We start from the raw sequence: 17,397 nt of genomic DNA, 5'->3' as shown, positions 1-17,397 counted from the left end.
AACAGCTTTCAAGTAAAAAGTGATAGCACGAAGGTTAATGAGATCTCAGCAGGACCTGAAGATACACTGTGTGGATCAGTAAACAAATGTACAACAGATAAGAAGCATCAAAACCATAAATAACAGCCCCAGCATTATCTGTGAGCAGATAACACTGTCAGCCATTAGGTAATAAATTGCTTTGTCATTATGCCAAAAGTCTACAGTGACATTAACCACTTCAATACAGGGCACTTTCGCCCCCTTCCTTCCCAGCCCAATTTTCAGCTTTCATCGCTCTAGCGCTTTCAGTGACAATTGCGGGTCATGCTACACTACCAAAAATTAAATTTTTATCATTTTGTTCGCACAAATAGAGCTTTACTTTGGTGGTATTTATTCACGACTCCGCTTTTTATTTTTTGCGATATAAGCGCAAAAAAGCGGAAATTTGTAAAAAAAACAATATTTTCCTTTTTCTATTTTAAAAGAAATCCAATAAAATCAAATTTTGTCATAAATTTAAGCCAAAATGTATTCTGCTACATGTTTTTGGTAAAAAAAAAATTCCGTTAAGTGTATAATAATTGGTTTGTGTGATCACGGACATATGTCCGCAAATGATCATGTACATATGTGTGCAGGTGATCACATACATATGTGTGCAGATAATCATTGGGACATATGTGGGGGACATGTTTTTATTATTAGGGACATGTGTTTTTATTATTTGGGGACATGTGTGTTTTGGGGACATGTGTGGGGACTGTGTTTATACTGTGTGGTGTGTTGTGTGTTTACATTACACTGGTGATCAGTGAGTAAAAAGCTGTAAAAAAACAGCTCATACTCACTGATCATCAGCCGGCTGCAGCGATCTGCTCTCCTCTCCTCAGCGATGACTTCTGTGTGAGGAGAGGAGAGCCGAATGCCTAGCAACCGGCTGTTTGTTTACATCACATGACGGGTGTGATTGGACACGGCCGTCATGTGATCAGGAGGGCCAATCACAGAGCCCTCCTGCCGATCTGAGATGCGCCATGACACGACACGAGCACATCGGGATCGCGCCGCTGCGCGGGCATGCGCGATCCTGCTCCTTCTGAAGGTCGTTCCTGAACGTCCTATCAGAAGTAGACAGCTCCCACCCGGCCGTATATATGTGCATTGGCCGGGTGGGAAGTGGTAGGTACATGCAATTATTGGGGGGAAAAGAGATAGATAGATAGATAGATAGATAGATAGATAATCTATCTATCTATCTATCTATCTATCTATATATATATATATATATATATATATAGGAGAGAGGGAGCTACAATATATGGTTTTGTAAAATGATAGTACTTGTATGGCCAATGGTATAGTCAGGGGTCTGGGAAAAGATCTGGGGCTAGAGCCCATAGCAGCGGTCACCAAGCTTTTTGCAGGCCCGCGGGGGGGGGGGGGGGGGGGGGGGGTGCACGCCGGTGGTAAGCCATATTTTGCGAGCAATGGCTGGTATTGGTTCTTCAATCATCATGGCACCATTGTTGACATGGTGTCAGGGTGATCAAGGTGCATTGTTTCTATTGTTACTTCTAATATGCATATTCTCACTTGCCAAGTTACCAGCCACCAGATGTGTCATCTAGCTGCTCCCGCCGTACCTCTGACATTGAAGCAAGGGGGATCTGGCTGCAATGTGGAGCTCCACCAATGACCGGAAGCAAGTGACCTCCACTCCACCGCGCTGTACGGGCGGAAGAGCGCTGATATGTGGCGGGCAATGAGAGATGTCATCTCTCTGCTCCCGTTGCACCTTGCTCCCACATTGAAGAGGCCTGGCTGTGAAGATCACCGATGTAGAGCGGGTGGCGAGAGATGTCATCTTTGCTTGTCCGCCCTCTCACTTCACTCCTCCGCCTGTCTCATGCAGCCAGCCCGTCTGCCACAGCAGCTGTGGCCGTGACCCACTGGTTTGGCAGGGACCCTGCAGCAAGAGACTCGGGGGTATGGGCCCTAGATTCGGGGATATAGCCCCAAGAAACACCTCTGGATATAGTTATTAGTATTATACTTATTCTGCTGGACCTTAAATTGCCTATATTGCCTAGTGTGACAAGAATTTTATCCAACAAATCCAAACACTGTGAAGGGGTTGAGAAGTTGTACTGAACATAGTGCCACACGCATTTCCTCAAAATGAAAAGTCAGTAACTAAAACTGTCAGATTTAAATCCCATATCTTTGGTGGGAAGCCACAGAAGGTGACACGTACAGGGCAGGGACCGATGAGAGAGTGCAATATTGATGTAAAGCAATGCGTAACTTGACGGTGCTATACAAGTACCTGTAAGAAATAAAATAAACACAGTTTGGATAAGGAAGGTATGCAGCAGGTCTTATACATTCACTTCCAGGGTCTGTATTACACTTATAAATTAGAAAAACAAAGCAAAAATGGAAGGTGTGCACACCAATTATATGTATTGAATAGTAAAATCAGAAAATGGGTACTCACAAAGTGCAACTCTCAATGAGCTATAAAACCAACACAGTGTAGAATAGTGCGGACACAAGCGCTGCAACACATCAAGTGGTAAAAACTGATGCATTTTGGGGTCGCACCCCCTTCCTCAGAGCTAAGCTAGTTACTAAACTACTACGGTAGTTACTAAAACCCAGGACCCTGCATTCCCTATATCTGGTCTCCCACAGTACACACAACATGGAAATGCAATTATTTTACTAAACATAAACTGCTAAATACCTTTTCTCATCAGCAGTATATGACTTCCATCAGTGTCTGGTTAAAGCTTGTAGGAGGAGTTTTCCTTCTCCTCTGACTATCCTATGAGGCTGCAGGACCCCTCACCCTCTGTCCAGACAGTGCCGACTGGCCCTGTGCTGATCACATGCTCCCTCCCTAGAAAAAAAAAAAAAAAAACAACTTCCTGACAATACTCAACCAACTGAGTCCTCGGGTGCCGTCACCGCCATCTTCGGTAAGGGAATCAGGAAGTGAAGCCTTGCGGCTTCACTTCCTGGTTCCTTAGGGCGCATGCGCGAGTCGCGCTGCGCAATCCGAATGGTCCCTGCTGTCTCTAGGACCTGTGTGTCTCCCAGAAGACAGCGGTGGGGGGGGGGGGGGGGAGTGGCGTAGACACCCCGCGGGAGTCTATGCCCAGATGTGGGTGAAAATACCTGTATTATACAGGTATCTGCACCCCCTATCCCCTGAGAGGTGCCAAATGTGACACCGGGGGGGGGGGGGGTTCAGAAAAGCGGAAGTTCCACCAGTGTGGCTTTGAAATCGTGCTACTTCAGGACAATTTCAAAGCCGCAGATCTGTGTGATTTGGACCTGCGACTTCACTGCAGCTGGAGACTTTAACAGAAGTCACTGCAAATTGCAATGAAATCGCAAAAAAAGTAGTGCAAAAACCTTTGGTTCCCTTGCCAGGTATAGGGTGCGCCCGGTGTGAACCAGAACTAAAAGTGAAACATGTGAACTAAAAATCATATATGATTAAAGGGGAACTTCACTCTCCCAATTAATATTGAATATATTTAATACTTATGCTGCTAGCCTTAGTAAATAGTCTAGTAAATCATATTTACTTGTTTTAAACTTCTTTTTAAAAAATTTTCAGTTACTTCCTATTTTTTCAGGCCTAGGCAAAATATGTCAAATCCCAGGAGTCTTCGGTAAGGGTTTGCTCTGCTAATCACACCCTCCTGTGTGTGTGCCCGAGTTAAGGACAGATGGATGCCAAGAAGTAAATGCTACATGAATTATTTGCCCTTACTCAAGATGGCTATGGCTAGAAATACCAGGGGGTAATTTCTCAGCAAAATAAAGCATGGAGACATGGATGGATGGGTGGGCTTTGAATATTAGAAATTAAATAAAGTGTTTTAGTATGTGGTGCTCAGATGCAGTGTAGTTCCATTTTAACAACTCCCCGCCTGGCCTATAACAGAATGATGACCGGGAAGTGGTTCTGTTATCCTGACTGGGAGTCATGACGTCCAGCAGGATAACATGCCGGTGTGTGCCTGTGAAGGCGCGCAGCACGGCGATCTGAGTGAGGCGTGTCAGTCTGACACTCCGCATCTCCAATTGTGATAAGAAGCCTCTGATAGAGGCTTCTTACCATCTGATCAGCTGTGACCATTCACAGCTGATCATCGCGAGAACCAGGAAGTGCCGTTAAATGGCATTCCTCGTTTCGCGCCGATGCTGATAATCACCAATACTGATTATCAGCACAGCCCCCATCAAATGTACCCATAAGCTGTCAATCGGTGCCCAGTCAGTGCCCAATCATAACCCCCTCCCAGTGCCCAAGTGCCAACCACAGTGCAAATCAGTGCCCACCATAGCACCAGTGTCCATCACAGTGCCAAGCATTAATACCTGTCAGTACCTGCTCAATCAGTGCAACTATTAGTTTCCATCAATGCCACCTGTCAGTGCCCATCAATGATGCCTGTTAGTGCCCATCAGTGCCGCCTGTCAGTGCCCATCAGTGCTGCATATCAGTGCCACCCATCGATGCCCATCAATTCTACATATCAGTGCCTCATCAGTGTCACCTTATCAGTGCCAACTCATCAGTGCCCATCGGTGCTACCTCATCAGTGCCGACTCATCAGTGCCCATCAGTGAAGGAGAAAACTAAATTTTATAACAGAAACAAAGTTTTTCAAAAATGTCAGTCTTTTTTAGTTTGTTTAGCAAAAAATAAAAACCGCAGTAGTTATCAAATACAAAGAAAGGGAAGAAAATGATAAAAATTTAGTTTAGGTACAGTGTTGTATGACCGTGCAATTGTCATTCAAAGTGTGACAGCACTGAAAGCTCAAAATTGTCCTTGGCAGGAAGGGAGGATAGTGCCTGGTATTCAAGTAGTTAAGGAAATAATTGTGTTGTGAATGACACAAGAAAAAAAAAAGAAAAAAAATTGGCACACAGTAAAACTGCATACTTGCAGCACTTGTAAACTGCTGAAGAATGTTGTAACAGAACTATTAGCGGCTTCATAAGGAATGGTAAAATACCCCAAATAAACTTGCCAACTAAATACAAGCTAGTGCAGCAGGAAAGGAGTTTGTCTCCTAGTAGGTAAGCGTTGGAAAAATGCTGCCAATAGCATAGGGCGCAGTTCATAGACACATTCTTTGGAATCACCAGCCATTTTCCTACTACATTAAACTACTCATTTGTGACACCACTTGGTTTTCTATTTCAAAAGCCACACTGGTCCCAATGACCTTACCTCACCTCTTCCTAAACACACCAATATGCAGTCTCTTTGATCTCACATCTCTTATGGGGCTGATGCATATGGGCATCCAATTCTCTGCATCCAGATCCACAATTCATCTCATATGGCCCAATGCACACAGGTCTGTTTGTTCTGCAGCTGCATAAACCAAAATGAGAAAACTCTGCATGTGTGTTCCTGTGTAAATCCCATATTTGACACTGTATGCATGTAAACATATGTGCTAATGCTTACATGCATCCAATGTCCAGAAAACATGAACCATATTAGCTGTCATGACTTTTCAGGGTTGACATGTAAATGCCAATGTGTACTAATATTTACATGTCAGCCCTGAATGAGTGACTCATGCAGCAGTGGCGCGTGCACAAAACTACTGGCCTTTAGGCATTCATGAATGTCTGTTGCAGTCATTCTGCACATGTACCGCATGAATGACATGTAAACATCAATAGTGTGTCATCAATGGCTCGTTTCCTACTGCACATTGTGCGAGTCGCGTGGTGCTTTGTGAATGGCCCCGTTGTGTTCTGGGACACACACACGTCCCAGAATGCAACGGGGCTGCTCAATGAAGAGGAGGAAGCTCCACGGAATAGGAAGACTAAGCAACAGGGGTTTTTTTTTTTTTTTTTTTTTTTACTTTTTCAAGAATATTAATGCTATTTTTATTTTTAGGGTGGCCCTCCACTTTAAGTTTTAAACTTTTTTTTTACCTTAATGTATTCCCTGCAGCACTGTGCCTGGCTGCAGCGGTGCTGGTCTGTATTTCTCTCCTCACAGAATCGAGAGGCAACAGTGGGAGCCATTGGCTGTCAGTCAAACTCTGTAAGGAGGGCCATGGCCGAGCCATGCCATGTGTTTCTATAGCAAAATGGCCAATGGATCACTTCCTGTTTGCAATTTCTCTAAGGAGACAACAACATGATTTGAGCAGTTTTGAGAGGCTATATAAACTAGTTTGTGTCTGACACTAGACGACACCTTGATAACGTCCTACTGGACGAAAAGCTTTGGGGAAACTAGTGCTGACATCAGGCCACTGTCACTTACCAGGTCGGCAGTGGCACCCATTGTCATATGTTTTTATGATGCATTTTATTTTGACTTTTAACATACAATTCCAACAGATACTACACTATGGGGACTTCATCCAGCTCCTGGGGAGCTTTATTTACTACAGTTACATCTGGATGGTGCGAGTTGGCGAACTACACTGAGTGCGTGTACATTGACGCAGACAGAAGGACTCGACTCCGCCCCTTCTCCTGTGTCATTGGACTGACAGCGGCGGGAATCAATGGCTGCGCTATCAATCTATCCAATCAGGACCCAAGGCACGGGCTGGAGCGGGTGTGCTCATCCCTGGCGCAGGAACTATCGGGCTCAGGTAAGTAATAGGGGGGCTCTGGGAGGCTGCTGCACTACAAGAGGTTTTTCATCCCAATGCATAGAATGCATTGAGATACAAACCTTGAGGGTTTACTCCTTTAAATCGGGTTTGGACAAACTTAGTTGCATTTACATGCATTTAACTATGTTCACAGTTTGTAGGTTTTGTACAAGTGAATGAAGTTTCTCTTGACAAAGTAAATGTATCTAAATATTAAACTATATTTAATGAATACCAAACTGAAATCACTATTGTAGCCCTAACTCCCCAGTTCTTGTCTGAGTGTCACATTGGGTTTCCAGGGATAGAATAAATATTTATGGCCACCCCAAGACCAAACAAATTAAATGCTTACTATGTAGCATATCTCAAACAGCCCCAATGGCACAGCCAAAATTTGGCAAACAGCAATGCTAATAAAAGGGACAAACTGCAGTATCCCACAACTGAAATGTGATTTGCGATAAATTTATCTTTGCACACCCTTACAAAGCAAAATGAAGGATTTATAAACAGTATGGTATGGGATTACCGGTTTGTGTCATGTAATATTAGAATTTAATGCAAAAGACACTAAGGGGTTGATGTACTAAAACAGGAGTGTGCAAAATCTGGTGTAGCTGTGAATGGTCAGCTTCTAACTTCAGCGTGTTCAATTCTGCTCCAGCCGGATTCACACTGCTCTGACATTGGGAGCTCATATCGCATTATGTATAAAAATCAATGTTTCCCTATGGAGCCGTCTTAACTGGTCCAACACAACTCGGTCAGACTTTGAAAATGCTCCCTGCACTACTTTGATCTGACTTTGATCCTACTTCAGCCCATTGAATATCACTGAATTCGGATAAAAGTCGGATCATCATCTTGACTGATCCGACTTTAGCATGCGACTTGTGCTTTGATGATCTTGAAGGGGAACTCCACACCAAATGTGAAAAAAAAATAATCATGGATTCCCCCTCCAAGACAATACCATGACCTTCAGTCTGGTATGGATTTTAGGGAAACCCCCAATGCCGAAAAAACTGCATTGGGGTCCCCCCCAAAATCCATGCCAGAGCCTTATCCGAGCATTCAGCCCGGTAGGTCAGGAAATTGGGTGGGGACGAATGAGGCCCCCGAACCGTACCAGGCCACATACCCTCAACATGGGGGGGTGGGTGCTTTGGGGGCAGAGTGGTCTGAGGGCGGGGGGGCTTATCGGAATCTGGAAGCCCCCTTTACTAAGGGGGCTCCCAGATCCCAGCCCCCCATGCCATGTGAATGAGTATGGGGTACATTGTATCCCTACCCATTCACCTGAAAAAAAGTGTCAAAAATAAAACACGGTACACAGGGTTTAAAATTAATTTATTAAGGCGGCTGCATCGTCTCTTCCTGATCTCTGCTCTCCTCTACTCTGATGGCTTCTATCCCTCTCCAGTTCTTCTCCCATTGTCCACTGTCGTCTCAGCTGTCTGGGGTCTTCTCCGTTGTCTTCTCGCTCTTTTGCTGGGTTTTCTCCCTCTGTTCTTATTCCAATGTTGACTCAACGCTCTCTCCTGCTCTAATGCTGGGTAAGCGGTGTGCCACTATTTATATTGGCATGGGGAGGTGTCACCAAGTGATGTCACCCGGAGACTCCGCCCCCTATGATGTCAAAGCCTGGGGCATGATGGGGTGGTGACGTAATAAGGGGCAGGTCTCCGCCCCATGCCAATATAAGTAGTGGCACAACACAGCAGAGAAGACTGGGGAAAAGAGCGAGCAAAAGAGCAAGATAGCGGAAGAGACCCAGCAGAAGACAGCGGACAGAGGGAGAAGAACCGGAGAGAGAGAGAGAGAGCGGAGGGGGGTTACCGCCAGTCACCCCAAGCCAAGAACTGGAGAGAGAGGGAAGAAGAACCAGCAGAGGCAGAAGACGTCAGTGGAGGAGACAGAAGAGCCGGAAAGGGGAGAACAGATCAAAGAGACAATGGAGCTGCCTTAATAAATTACTTTTAAAATATGTGTAATGTGTTTTATTTTTGACACTTTTTTAGGTGAATGGGTAGGAGTAGGGACTTGTTAAAGGAGGCTTCAAGATTCCAATAGGCTCCCCGCCCACAGACCCCAACAACCAATGGCACAGGGCCCCCCTGCCCCAAAGCACCCACCCCCCATGTTGAGGGCATGCGGCCTGGTATGGTTCAGGAGGGGGGCGCTCGCTTGCCCCCACCGTCTTTTCTGACCTGCGGGGCTGTGTGCTCGTATAAGGGTCTGGTATGGATTTTGGAGGGACTACAACACCAATTTTTCGGCATGGGTGATTCCCTTGAAAATCCATACCAGACCGAAGGTATGCTCTTGGAGGGGGGGCCCACGCCTTTTAAAAATAAAAAATAAATTGGCGTGGAGTTTCCCCTAAAGATTCATACCAGACACAGTGCCTGGTATTGTCAGGGATCAAAGTCGGATCCCTGTTCATTGAAGTCAGACGCATGTCGGACTTAAAGTTGCAGGGCAAATTCGGATCCAAAGTGGTACGACTGTCATGTCGTACCAGTGTGAAACCGGGCTTAAGCTTGGACAAAAACAAAACCTGGCAGCTGATCGGTTACTATGCACAGCTGCACCAGATTTTGCACTCTCCAGTTTTAGTAAATCAACCCCACATTATCATATGACATATATGGGCCACTGGATTTTCCTGTACTGAAACAGTGTCTATGACCATACATCTGCTGTACAACATTAATCAATAAACATAGGAATTATTATATAAGGTACATTTCAAACTGTCTCTGGCTCAGCCATTTAGTATATCAACAGTAAAATTCTAGTATTGCACTGAAATTCCTATTTCACAGATGAGAAAAGGAAAGTCAGATTTTAAAGGTTACATTGACATTCTAGCAGCAAGTAACTATACAGAGAGTATGATGTAAGATTTCGTGTGTTGTAATGCTAATAAGTGGTTTGAATGCCAGTGCCCCTGATAAATGCCAGTCTCTCAGAACCATTTCTCTTGCACTACTAATCTATCTGATTATCTCGTAGGTTCTTAATGCACACATTTCAATTTTAAATGTTCAAGGCTCCTTGGTTTTGGTTTTTGCCATACAAAGTGTAAAGACCACAGCTCACTTAACTCCTTTAATTATTTTGACTTGGTAGAAAGTTCAGAGCAATTTGCAAAACAGTGGCCCACAGCAGCCATCCTGACAATATTTTCTCATATTCCTCCATTTGGCTGATATGGATCATTGCAATTTACATTTTTGTGTTCTCTCCATGTCATCTGCTCCAAGCTAAACCCCCTTTAAAAACACTGAAATGGAGGAAACTGAGAAGATTGCCATAGCAAACAATCCAGATAGGAAGCAATTGTGCTGCAAGTTTGAAAATGACTTGCTAAGCTAATGCTAGACTTGCCAGGCTTCACAAGATTGTTGCACAATTGCAGCAAGTCCACATTACACGACTCCAGATCAGTGTTCTTTGCAAATATTCTGCAAGTCTGCTGTAAGTTCTGGTTCAGTTATGTTGTACAATAGTCATCCCACCACAGGGGTCTCTGTGGCTGAATTTTGATGCAGTAGACTTACAGAGCTCCTGCTGTAGACTCACCATTGCAACTTTGCTCTTGCTAGAGACTTGCCATGCAGATTTGCTACAAATTGGAAAAGTGGCAACTAGAATGTGTACTGCAAGTGCTCTGCAAGTGTACAATTTGCCAGTGAAAATGTGCAGCAAGTTAACAAGACTTACAATTCAACACTGCTACAAAATTTGTGGCAAGTTATCCTTGCTATCTGGGAAAAGGATGGCTTCAATATTTAAAGTGATTCTAAAGACTCACATTCTATTTTTAAAAAATAACATATCACACTTACTTGCTCTGTGTAATGGTTTTGCATAAGCAGCCCTGCTCCTCCCCTTCTCAGGTCCCTCACTGATGCTACTGGCTTCTCTCCCTGCCACGTGCCCCCAGAGCAAGCAGCTTGCTTTGGGGGCACTGGTGCATGCTCACTCCCAAGCTGCCTATGTGTGTCCATAAGACAGAGCGAGGCTCGGCCCCACAGCTCCCTGCTCACTAGCAGTGATTGACAGCAGTGGAAGCCAATGGATCCTGCTGCTGTACCTGAGCCAATGGGGAGGGAGGGAGGGAGGGAGAGGGAGAGGGAGAGGGAGAGAGAGAGGGAGAGAGAGAGAGAGAGAGAGAGAGAGAGAGAGAGAGTTGTCGCTCTCGTGCGCATCACTGGATCGAGATTGGGCTCAAGTAATTAGGGGGGTTGTGGGGGAAACTGCTTGCAGAAGGTTTTTTTTTTTTTATACCCTTAGCCGAACTCCACCTAAAATGGGAAGTTACACATTAAGGCCTACTGGTTTTGACAGGTACCCGCTCCCACTTCCAATTGGATTGCCTAGGCAATCCGATCAGATGTTCTCTCCCACTCTCCCCACAGTCATCTAGGATGTGTCACAGGTCCCTGGGACCATTCACAAAATGCAGCATTGGCTTGCACATGTGCACATGAACCTGCTAAGTGTGCCTTTAGCGCTGCTAAAATGACAGTAAAGCGCCGCTAAAACTAGATGCGCTTTACCACTGACGTCCAGGCGCTGCCAGTGTGAAAGGGTTTGTTTATCACAGTACAAGAACAAATTTTGTATAAAGGACACTTACTTGGATAGAGAAACACCTCCAGCTTTGCCAATCATATCTTCATGATGCAGTACAGCATCATTCCATGAAATTGTGAGGAACTTCAATAATGTTTTCATCCATCGTTCCGGATGTAAAACCAGTTGTTCATAATGTACTAACATGCACCGGTCATAACCCACCTCCATGCACTGGTTATACATTGTTTCTATAGCACGGTTCCACTTGGTTAAGCAGTCTCTGTAGCTGTTGAGATCAAATCCAGCAATAGTAACTTTTCTAGAAATCATAGAGTGCACGGAAGCACGTCCATCTCTCACCATAAGAAGAAATTTGGCATTGGGAAATATTTTGGCCAAGTATGACAAAGATTTTAAAGCAAATGGATCTTTATTACACAAATAAGGTGCAGGCTCACCATGTTTAACTATTATTTCCAGTAAAAAAGCCTGCATGGCTGAGTCCAGCACTTCATCTGTTACGCCAGCTTCATCTAGGCGAATTTTTTCTTTGCTTGATCGTGCCCACATCTGCTTGACAGCCAAAATCCGAGGGATGACCCTGGTTTCCTCTCCACATCTAATCTCAGGATGGGCATCAAGCATGGCACGCATGAGTGTAGTTCCACTGCGAGGCACTCCCCCAATAAATATTAATGGCATGTCCTTATTATATGTAAAGCTAGTGTTCACCCTTTGCTCAGTTCTTAATGTTGCTTTGGGGATATCCATTTTAACTGGCTGACTGCGTTCTTCGATTCGATGGTGGCACTCCATTGCATGTTGTCCTAAGTAGAACACTGTCACTGAGCTTATTACAAGGCATGCTAGGAGCAGGTTTTGCTTTAGTTTTCCAATCATTTTCACAATGATGGACGAGGCAGATGGGAAGTGATATTTTTTCTTTATAACCTCATGACATGCAGATTTTACTCAAAAGTTGGTGACCGCCATCTACAGAACAAAAAAAATAAAGATAATTAGTTCATTATTTACACACGCGGCAATAGGTTGTTCTTTGCTCAACAAAAGCAGCTGGTTTGCTTGTAAAATGTAAAAATCAAGAAAACTGCATGAATGCCACATTTTGTTTCCTTAAAGTAATATTAACCCCCCCCCCCCCCCTGTGTTTTTCAGTTTAACACATTAAGCACAATAAAATAACCATTCCCCAGTAAACTATTTAAATACTGCTGGCTCCTTCTCTCAGGGCTGCCTTGCTGAAAGTCTTCACAGTGGACAGCAGTCTGGAGTCAGTCTGTTCGTTTGGAGAAAGAAGAGGGTAAAAGATTGAAAGCCTTGTCATTGTAGGCTATGGGCTGTGTGTTTCCATTGATGCACACAGTGTAGGAAGACAACTCTATTCCCTTCATGCAAGGGTACTGTAGCTCCATAGGATGCTGCAAAAGAAAGGAGCCACCCTGAAACAGGAAACCTGGGACAGCAGTCATTTCAGCAGCTGGAGATGGGAAGGATCAGTCAAGATGATGAAACTACATACTCATCAGCAGCTGAAAGTGATTATAGGTTTGGCTTTAAAAAAAAAAAAAAAAAAAAAAAAAGTGTCATACTTACCTGCTCTGTGCAGTAATTTTGCACAGAGCAGCCCCAAGCCTCTTCTTGGGTCACCTGCTGGCACTCCTGGCTCCTCCCCCTTGACCAGTCCCCCAATAGCAAGCCACTTGCTATGGGGCACTGGTGTATGCTTGCTCCTGAGCCCCACTCTATATGTCCAAGACACACTCAGAGCGGCTGCTTCATCCTGCACCCTCTTCCTCTTCATTGGCTCTGGCTGTGATTGACAGCAGTGGGAGCCAATGACTCCTGCTGCTGGCTCAGCCAATGAGGAGAGGAAGTCCCGGGACAGCCGAGGCTCTCATGCACATTTCTGGATTGAGAGGGAGCTCAGGTGAGTATTGGGCGGGCTGTGGGGGAAGCAGCACAGACGTTTTTATTACCTTCATGCATAGAATGAACAAAGGTAATGAACCCTCAGCATTTACAAAACGTAGGGTTTAAAATCACGTAACCATTGAAAACTGCCTCCACAAACCCCAAACAGCATATAAGAACTTCCCCTTATGGTTGCTGGATGGGTAAACAATTCAGCTTTCTTGGCTGAGAAAATGGTAAGCTCGTGCCATGAACCCACTAAAATTACTTTTTTGGAAGGTTGGTTTTGTATCAGTTCTCTGTTTCACTAAAGAAAACAAAATGGTTCTTAATACTCTGGATTCCAGTGAGATAAGGGTAGTACTTAGATACCAATGCTGTGTGTGGTACAGAATGGAAACTCAAGTTTTGTGCACTTTGCAAGAACTGCATGTCAGCCTCCCTGAGCACAATTGAAGCCTCCATGGGTAGTCTATTCCAACTTCCAATTAATGTGGCTCATGGGTTTCTTCATAGATTATAAGACAGCCAACCCAACAGCCAAGAAGCAGTGCAGCGAATCCAGAAGCCTGCAGTGATCACTGTAGTACTTGTGCCTACTACAGTGATTGCCAGTTTCTACTGGGATCTTCCAGGTAAGGCACATGTATACTTACACCTGTCCAAGCTGGACCTATGGAGCAAATGCATATCTGGTATTCAGCTTTAAAATAGAACTGTAATCAACACTTTTTTTTTATCTTGGGTAGAGCGAGGACGGGTTATAACCCTTGTCAGTTTTTCTTTTTACATTAGTGTCCCATTGTGGAGATTTACCTTCATTTCCTGTCACATAGCGAAAACAGAAAGTGAAAGGAAATCCCTGCAAATTAAGATCACCAGAACTAGTGTTCCCATTGGAAGATTTCCCCTCTATTACTCTTCTGGGGACTACCTAAAATTTGGGATTTTTCACTTTTAATAATAATGGTAAACAGGGCAAATAGGGATGAATCTCTCCAACGGCGACACAGACAGCAATAAAAATATCACAGCTGTTATAATCCCTGTCCACTTTGTCCAAAACTAAAAAAAAAAAAAAAAGTTTGCCTTTAATTATACTTTAGGCTAAACACTGTAATGCTAACAGGGGTTTGATCAACTAAAGGCATTTATAAATACATTGTTCTCTTTGCAAGTGCAGTTTCACTCTGCAAGGACATTTTCTCCAGAGCTTAGTAAATGAGGGGAAGCTCTGCTGACATCCATCATCCAATCAAATGCTTTGCTTTTTTTCCCTTGTGTGTGATCAAGTAAACCTTGCAAAGTGAAGCTTCATCCCATGTACTAAGCTCTGGAGCAAATGCCCTTGAAAAGTGCAGTCTATTTGCCTTTAGTAAATCTGTGGGGAAGCAATTACATAATTTGCCTCTTACGCTGTACAAACATAATGGGAATACCTGGGATAACAGTCTGACATACTGACCTAATTAGGCACTGTAAACAATATAAAGAAAGGGAGAAATCAACCACCAAGAAGGAGACTACAACAAGACAACACGAGTCCACACTAAAACCATACACATAAATATACCATGTTCTTACCAATATTTTTGAAAAACATACACAGAATTCCACAAAAAATAAATAAATTAAAAAAAACAACACAAAATTGTGTTTCTTTGGTGTTCTGTGGCCAGTAAACCAAAACCGACCAAGGATCCTGCTAGATTATGTCAGAACAGATAACCATATATGACAGTCTGAGTGAACAATGACTCAGTGCATTGGCTCAACCAGTGAAGAGTTTGTGTATTAATGTCACAGAGAAAAGGCAGCAAACATTGCTCAGAACACAATTCTATTATCATGTAGTGACGCACAGTCTCATTATTTATAGATTCTTCCATTGCCTAGAGAAGGTCAGAATCAAATGACAGAAACCAATGACTGCTTACACGTAGGCTTTTTAATCGGCAAACAAGAAGCACATAATTGATTCCTGAATTGGAGGGATTACCATCTCTTGATTTTCTAATACAAGTACCAGGTACTGAAATATAAGTATGTAATACATGATAAAAGTATTATAAATATTATTGCAACACAGCTTTGACACTACTAAAATGCTTATCGTTCTGGTCAGAACATGTGGAATGACATGCAGAGTCAATTACCAACACAGCCGAAGGCAATTAAAGTAACAGCAATGTGGTATAGTCACTGTTTCCATGTTAGGCCAACACTAAAACCACCTTTTTATCTCCCACAAGTGCTCACTTATCCTTTAAGTTCACCTTTTGTAACATGTTACACCCATATCAGTACATACAGCATCAGTGTTCTGTGAATGAGAAAACTACAACTACCATCATCCTTGGTGGCTGTCGGCTTGTAGTTTTCATATAGAGATGAGCTTGGGCGTGTTGGAAATCCCACATGCCCTATCCTGCCAGGAAGCCGACACTGCACACGGCTAATCACAGGCAGTGAGACATTTCCTGGTCCGCAGCTGCACAGATTGGGAAATGTCTCACTGCCTGTGATTAGCCGTGTGTAGCGTCAGCTTCCTGGCAGGATAGGGCATGTGGGATTTCCAACACACCGAGCCCATCTTTATTCTCAATGAACTGCCAGGGTGCTGTTGTTCGCTCTAGGTAGGTAATTGAGCTTCCTGTCAGGGAGAACTGACTGATCATATTGGAGGTACAGGCAGACAGCTACTCAGACAGTTTGCAGGATTGTGGTGTTACACCCATGATCTGCTGATTGTGGGCGCAATGCTTTACAGGTCCCCAACAAAACAAAAAAAGCAAAATAAATGTAGATGTTTGTACCTGCAAAAAAAAAAAGACTTTTATGTAAAAGTGAACGTATCCTTTAAACACAGGCCTGTACATTATAGACAATCATATGCGACTCACTGCCATTGCTGGCATCTTTTGGAAATGTTGTCTGGCTGTACCTTTGAGTAGGAGACTTGGTACAAGCACACTGTAAAGGAGTGTCAGATCTTTATCTCTAGCCTTCATTCAGCAAGGGCAGCCTCCATAATCTCTCATGAATCCCTATAAAGTAAATACGTAGTGTTTCTTTACACATTTTGCAGTACAGATGTCTAACCCTGGACACGTGTGTGTCTAGGGTCGCTCAAACGTCCCAAACCAATAGGTATCCGCTGTGCAGATAAGTGCAAACAGCAACAGCTCTTCATTACAAGTCGATTCTTGCTGCTGGAACCCTTTACTGCAGAATGTTTATTTGAATAAAAGTGAAAATATGTTCAAAATGCAAATATATGCATGGACCCAGTTTACATGGCGAGACTGTAAAAGACCTGGAGTCATGGTCACATTGGCACAATCCACAAGCAACTTAACTTTTCAATAAGATACAGATATTGAATCCAATCAAGTTTTAAAATGAGAGAAGTGCAGTACAGAGAATGTTTTTCCAGTCTTATAAAAATGTGTAAGATGACAATGACTTTCCCAAGCCATCCCTCTGCATAGAAAGAGCAACTAATCAGAGGAATCGAGTGAGAAGTAGGGAGTGTCTAGTTAGGGACTGTACTAACCAGAGACAAACAGGGGAACGAAGGAACATACCAAGTACAGTAAACAAGACAAACGGCTGTTGCAGGAAAAAACACAAAGGCTAATGTCAGATATGAGGGAAATCTAGCGTGTGCAAACTGCAGTATATGAACATACAGTATATAATAAAGGGCCACTGATCACCAGTAAGTACGGGATTGTTTAGAAGGATTAAATTGCCACTGGCAAACAGTAATTGTGGGATTGCATTGGAGGAATATAGGTTTATCTATGATATCTAGCCATTGCACACAATGCAATTTAAGTACAAAGCCATTTATCTTACAGGGAATCTGTTTCCACAATAACAGAAGCCTTGAACTTGGCTTCAGTGGGAAACTTTTAAAGAGTAAGCACACTGTTATTTTTTTTAACCACTGCAATACCAGCATGTTTCTTTATTTCCAAAAAACGCTGGTAAAAATTATTACCTTGGGGTGTCCACTTTCCAAAAAGGGTCATTTGTGGGGGTGTACATACGATATTGGCATTCTTTATGTCTTGTACTAGGAAGGAAACCATTTTTTCAAAAGGTTTGATCTTTTTTCCTTTTATATTGTTCTATAAACAGTCCCATTTTTGGGGGGTTTTTTGTTTGTTTTTTTCTTTTTTAGACAGAAGAATTGTTATAAAACTCACTCAGGTATAAGGTTGTA

General features: G+C 43.5%; 1 protein-coding gene across 5 annotated transcripts in view; it reads right to left on the bottom strand.

The window, feature by feature from the left end:
* The window catches only part of TPST1 (tyrosylprotein sulfotransferase 1), a 151,818-nt gene that overhangs the window by 79,810 nt on the left and 54,611 nt on the right, over window positions 1–17,397 (bottom strand). For all 5 annotated transcript variants that reach the window (XM_077482278.1, XM_077482274.1, XM_077482279.1 and 2 more), the window contains one exon: window positions 11,296–12,227. In XM_077482278.1, coding sequence (XP_077338404.1) covers window positions 11,296–12,134 — 839 coding nt within the window. In that variant the 5' untranslated portion in view covers window positions 12,135–12,227. The remainder of the gene's footprint in view (window positions 1–11,295; window positions 12,228–17,397) is intronic.

Source organism: Lithobates pipiens, unplaced genomic scaffold (assembly GCF_037356315.1).
Source record: "Lithobates pipiens isolate NorthernLeopardFrog02 unplaced genomic scaffold, aLitPip1_a1.2 Scaffold_16, whole genome shotgun sequence".
Lineage (NCBI taxonomy): Eukaryota > Metazoa > Chordata > Amphibia > Anura > Ranidae > Lithobates > Lithobates pipiens.
The sequence above is the reverse complement of the archived record's forward strand: the minus strand, read 5'-3'. Positions and strand labels throughout refer to the sequence as shown.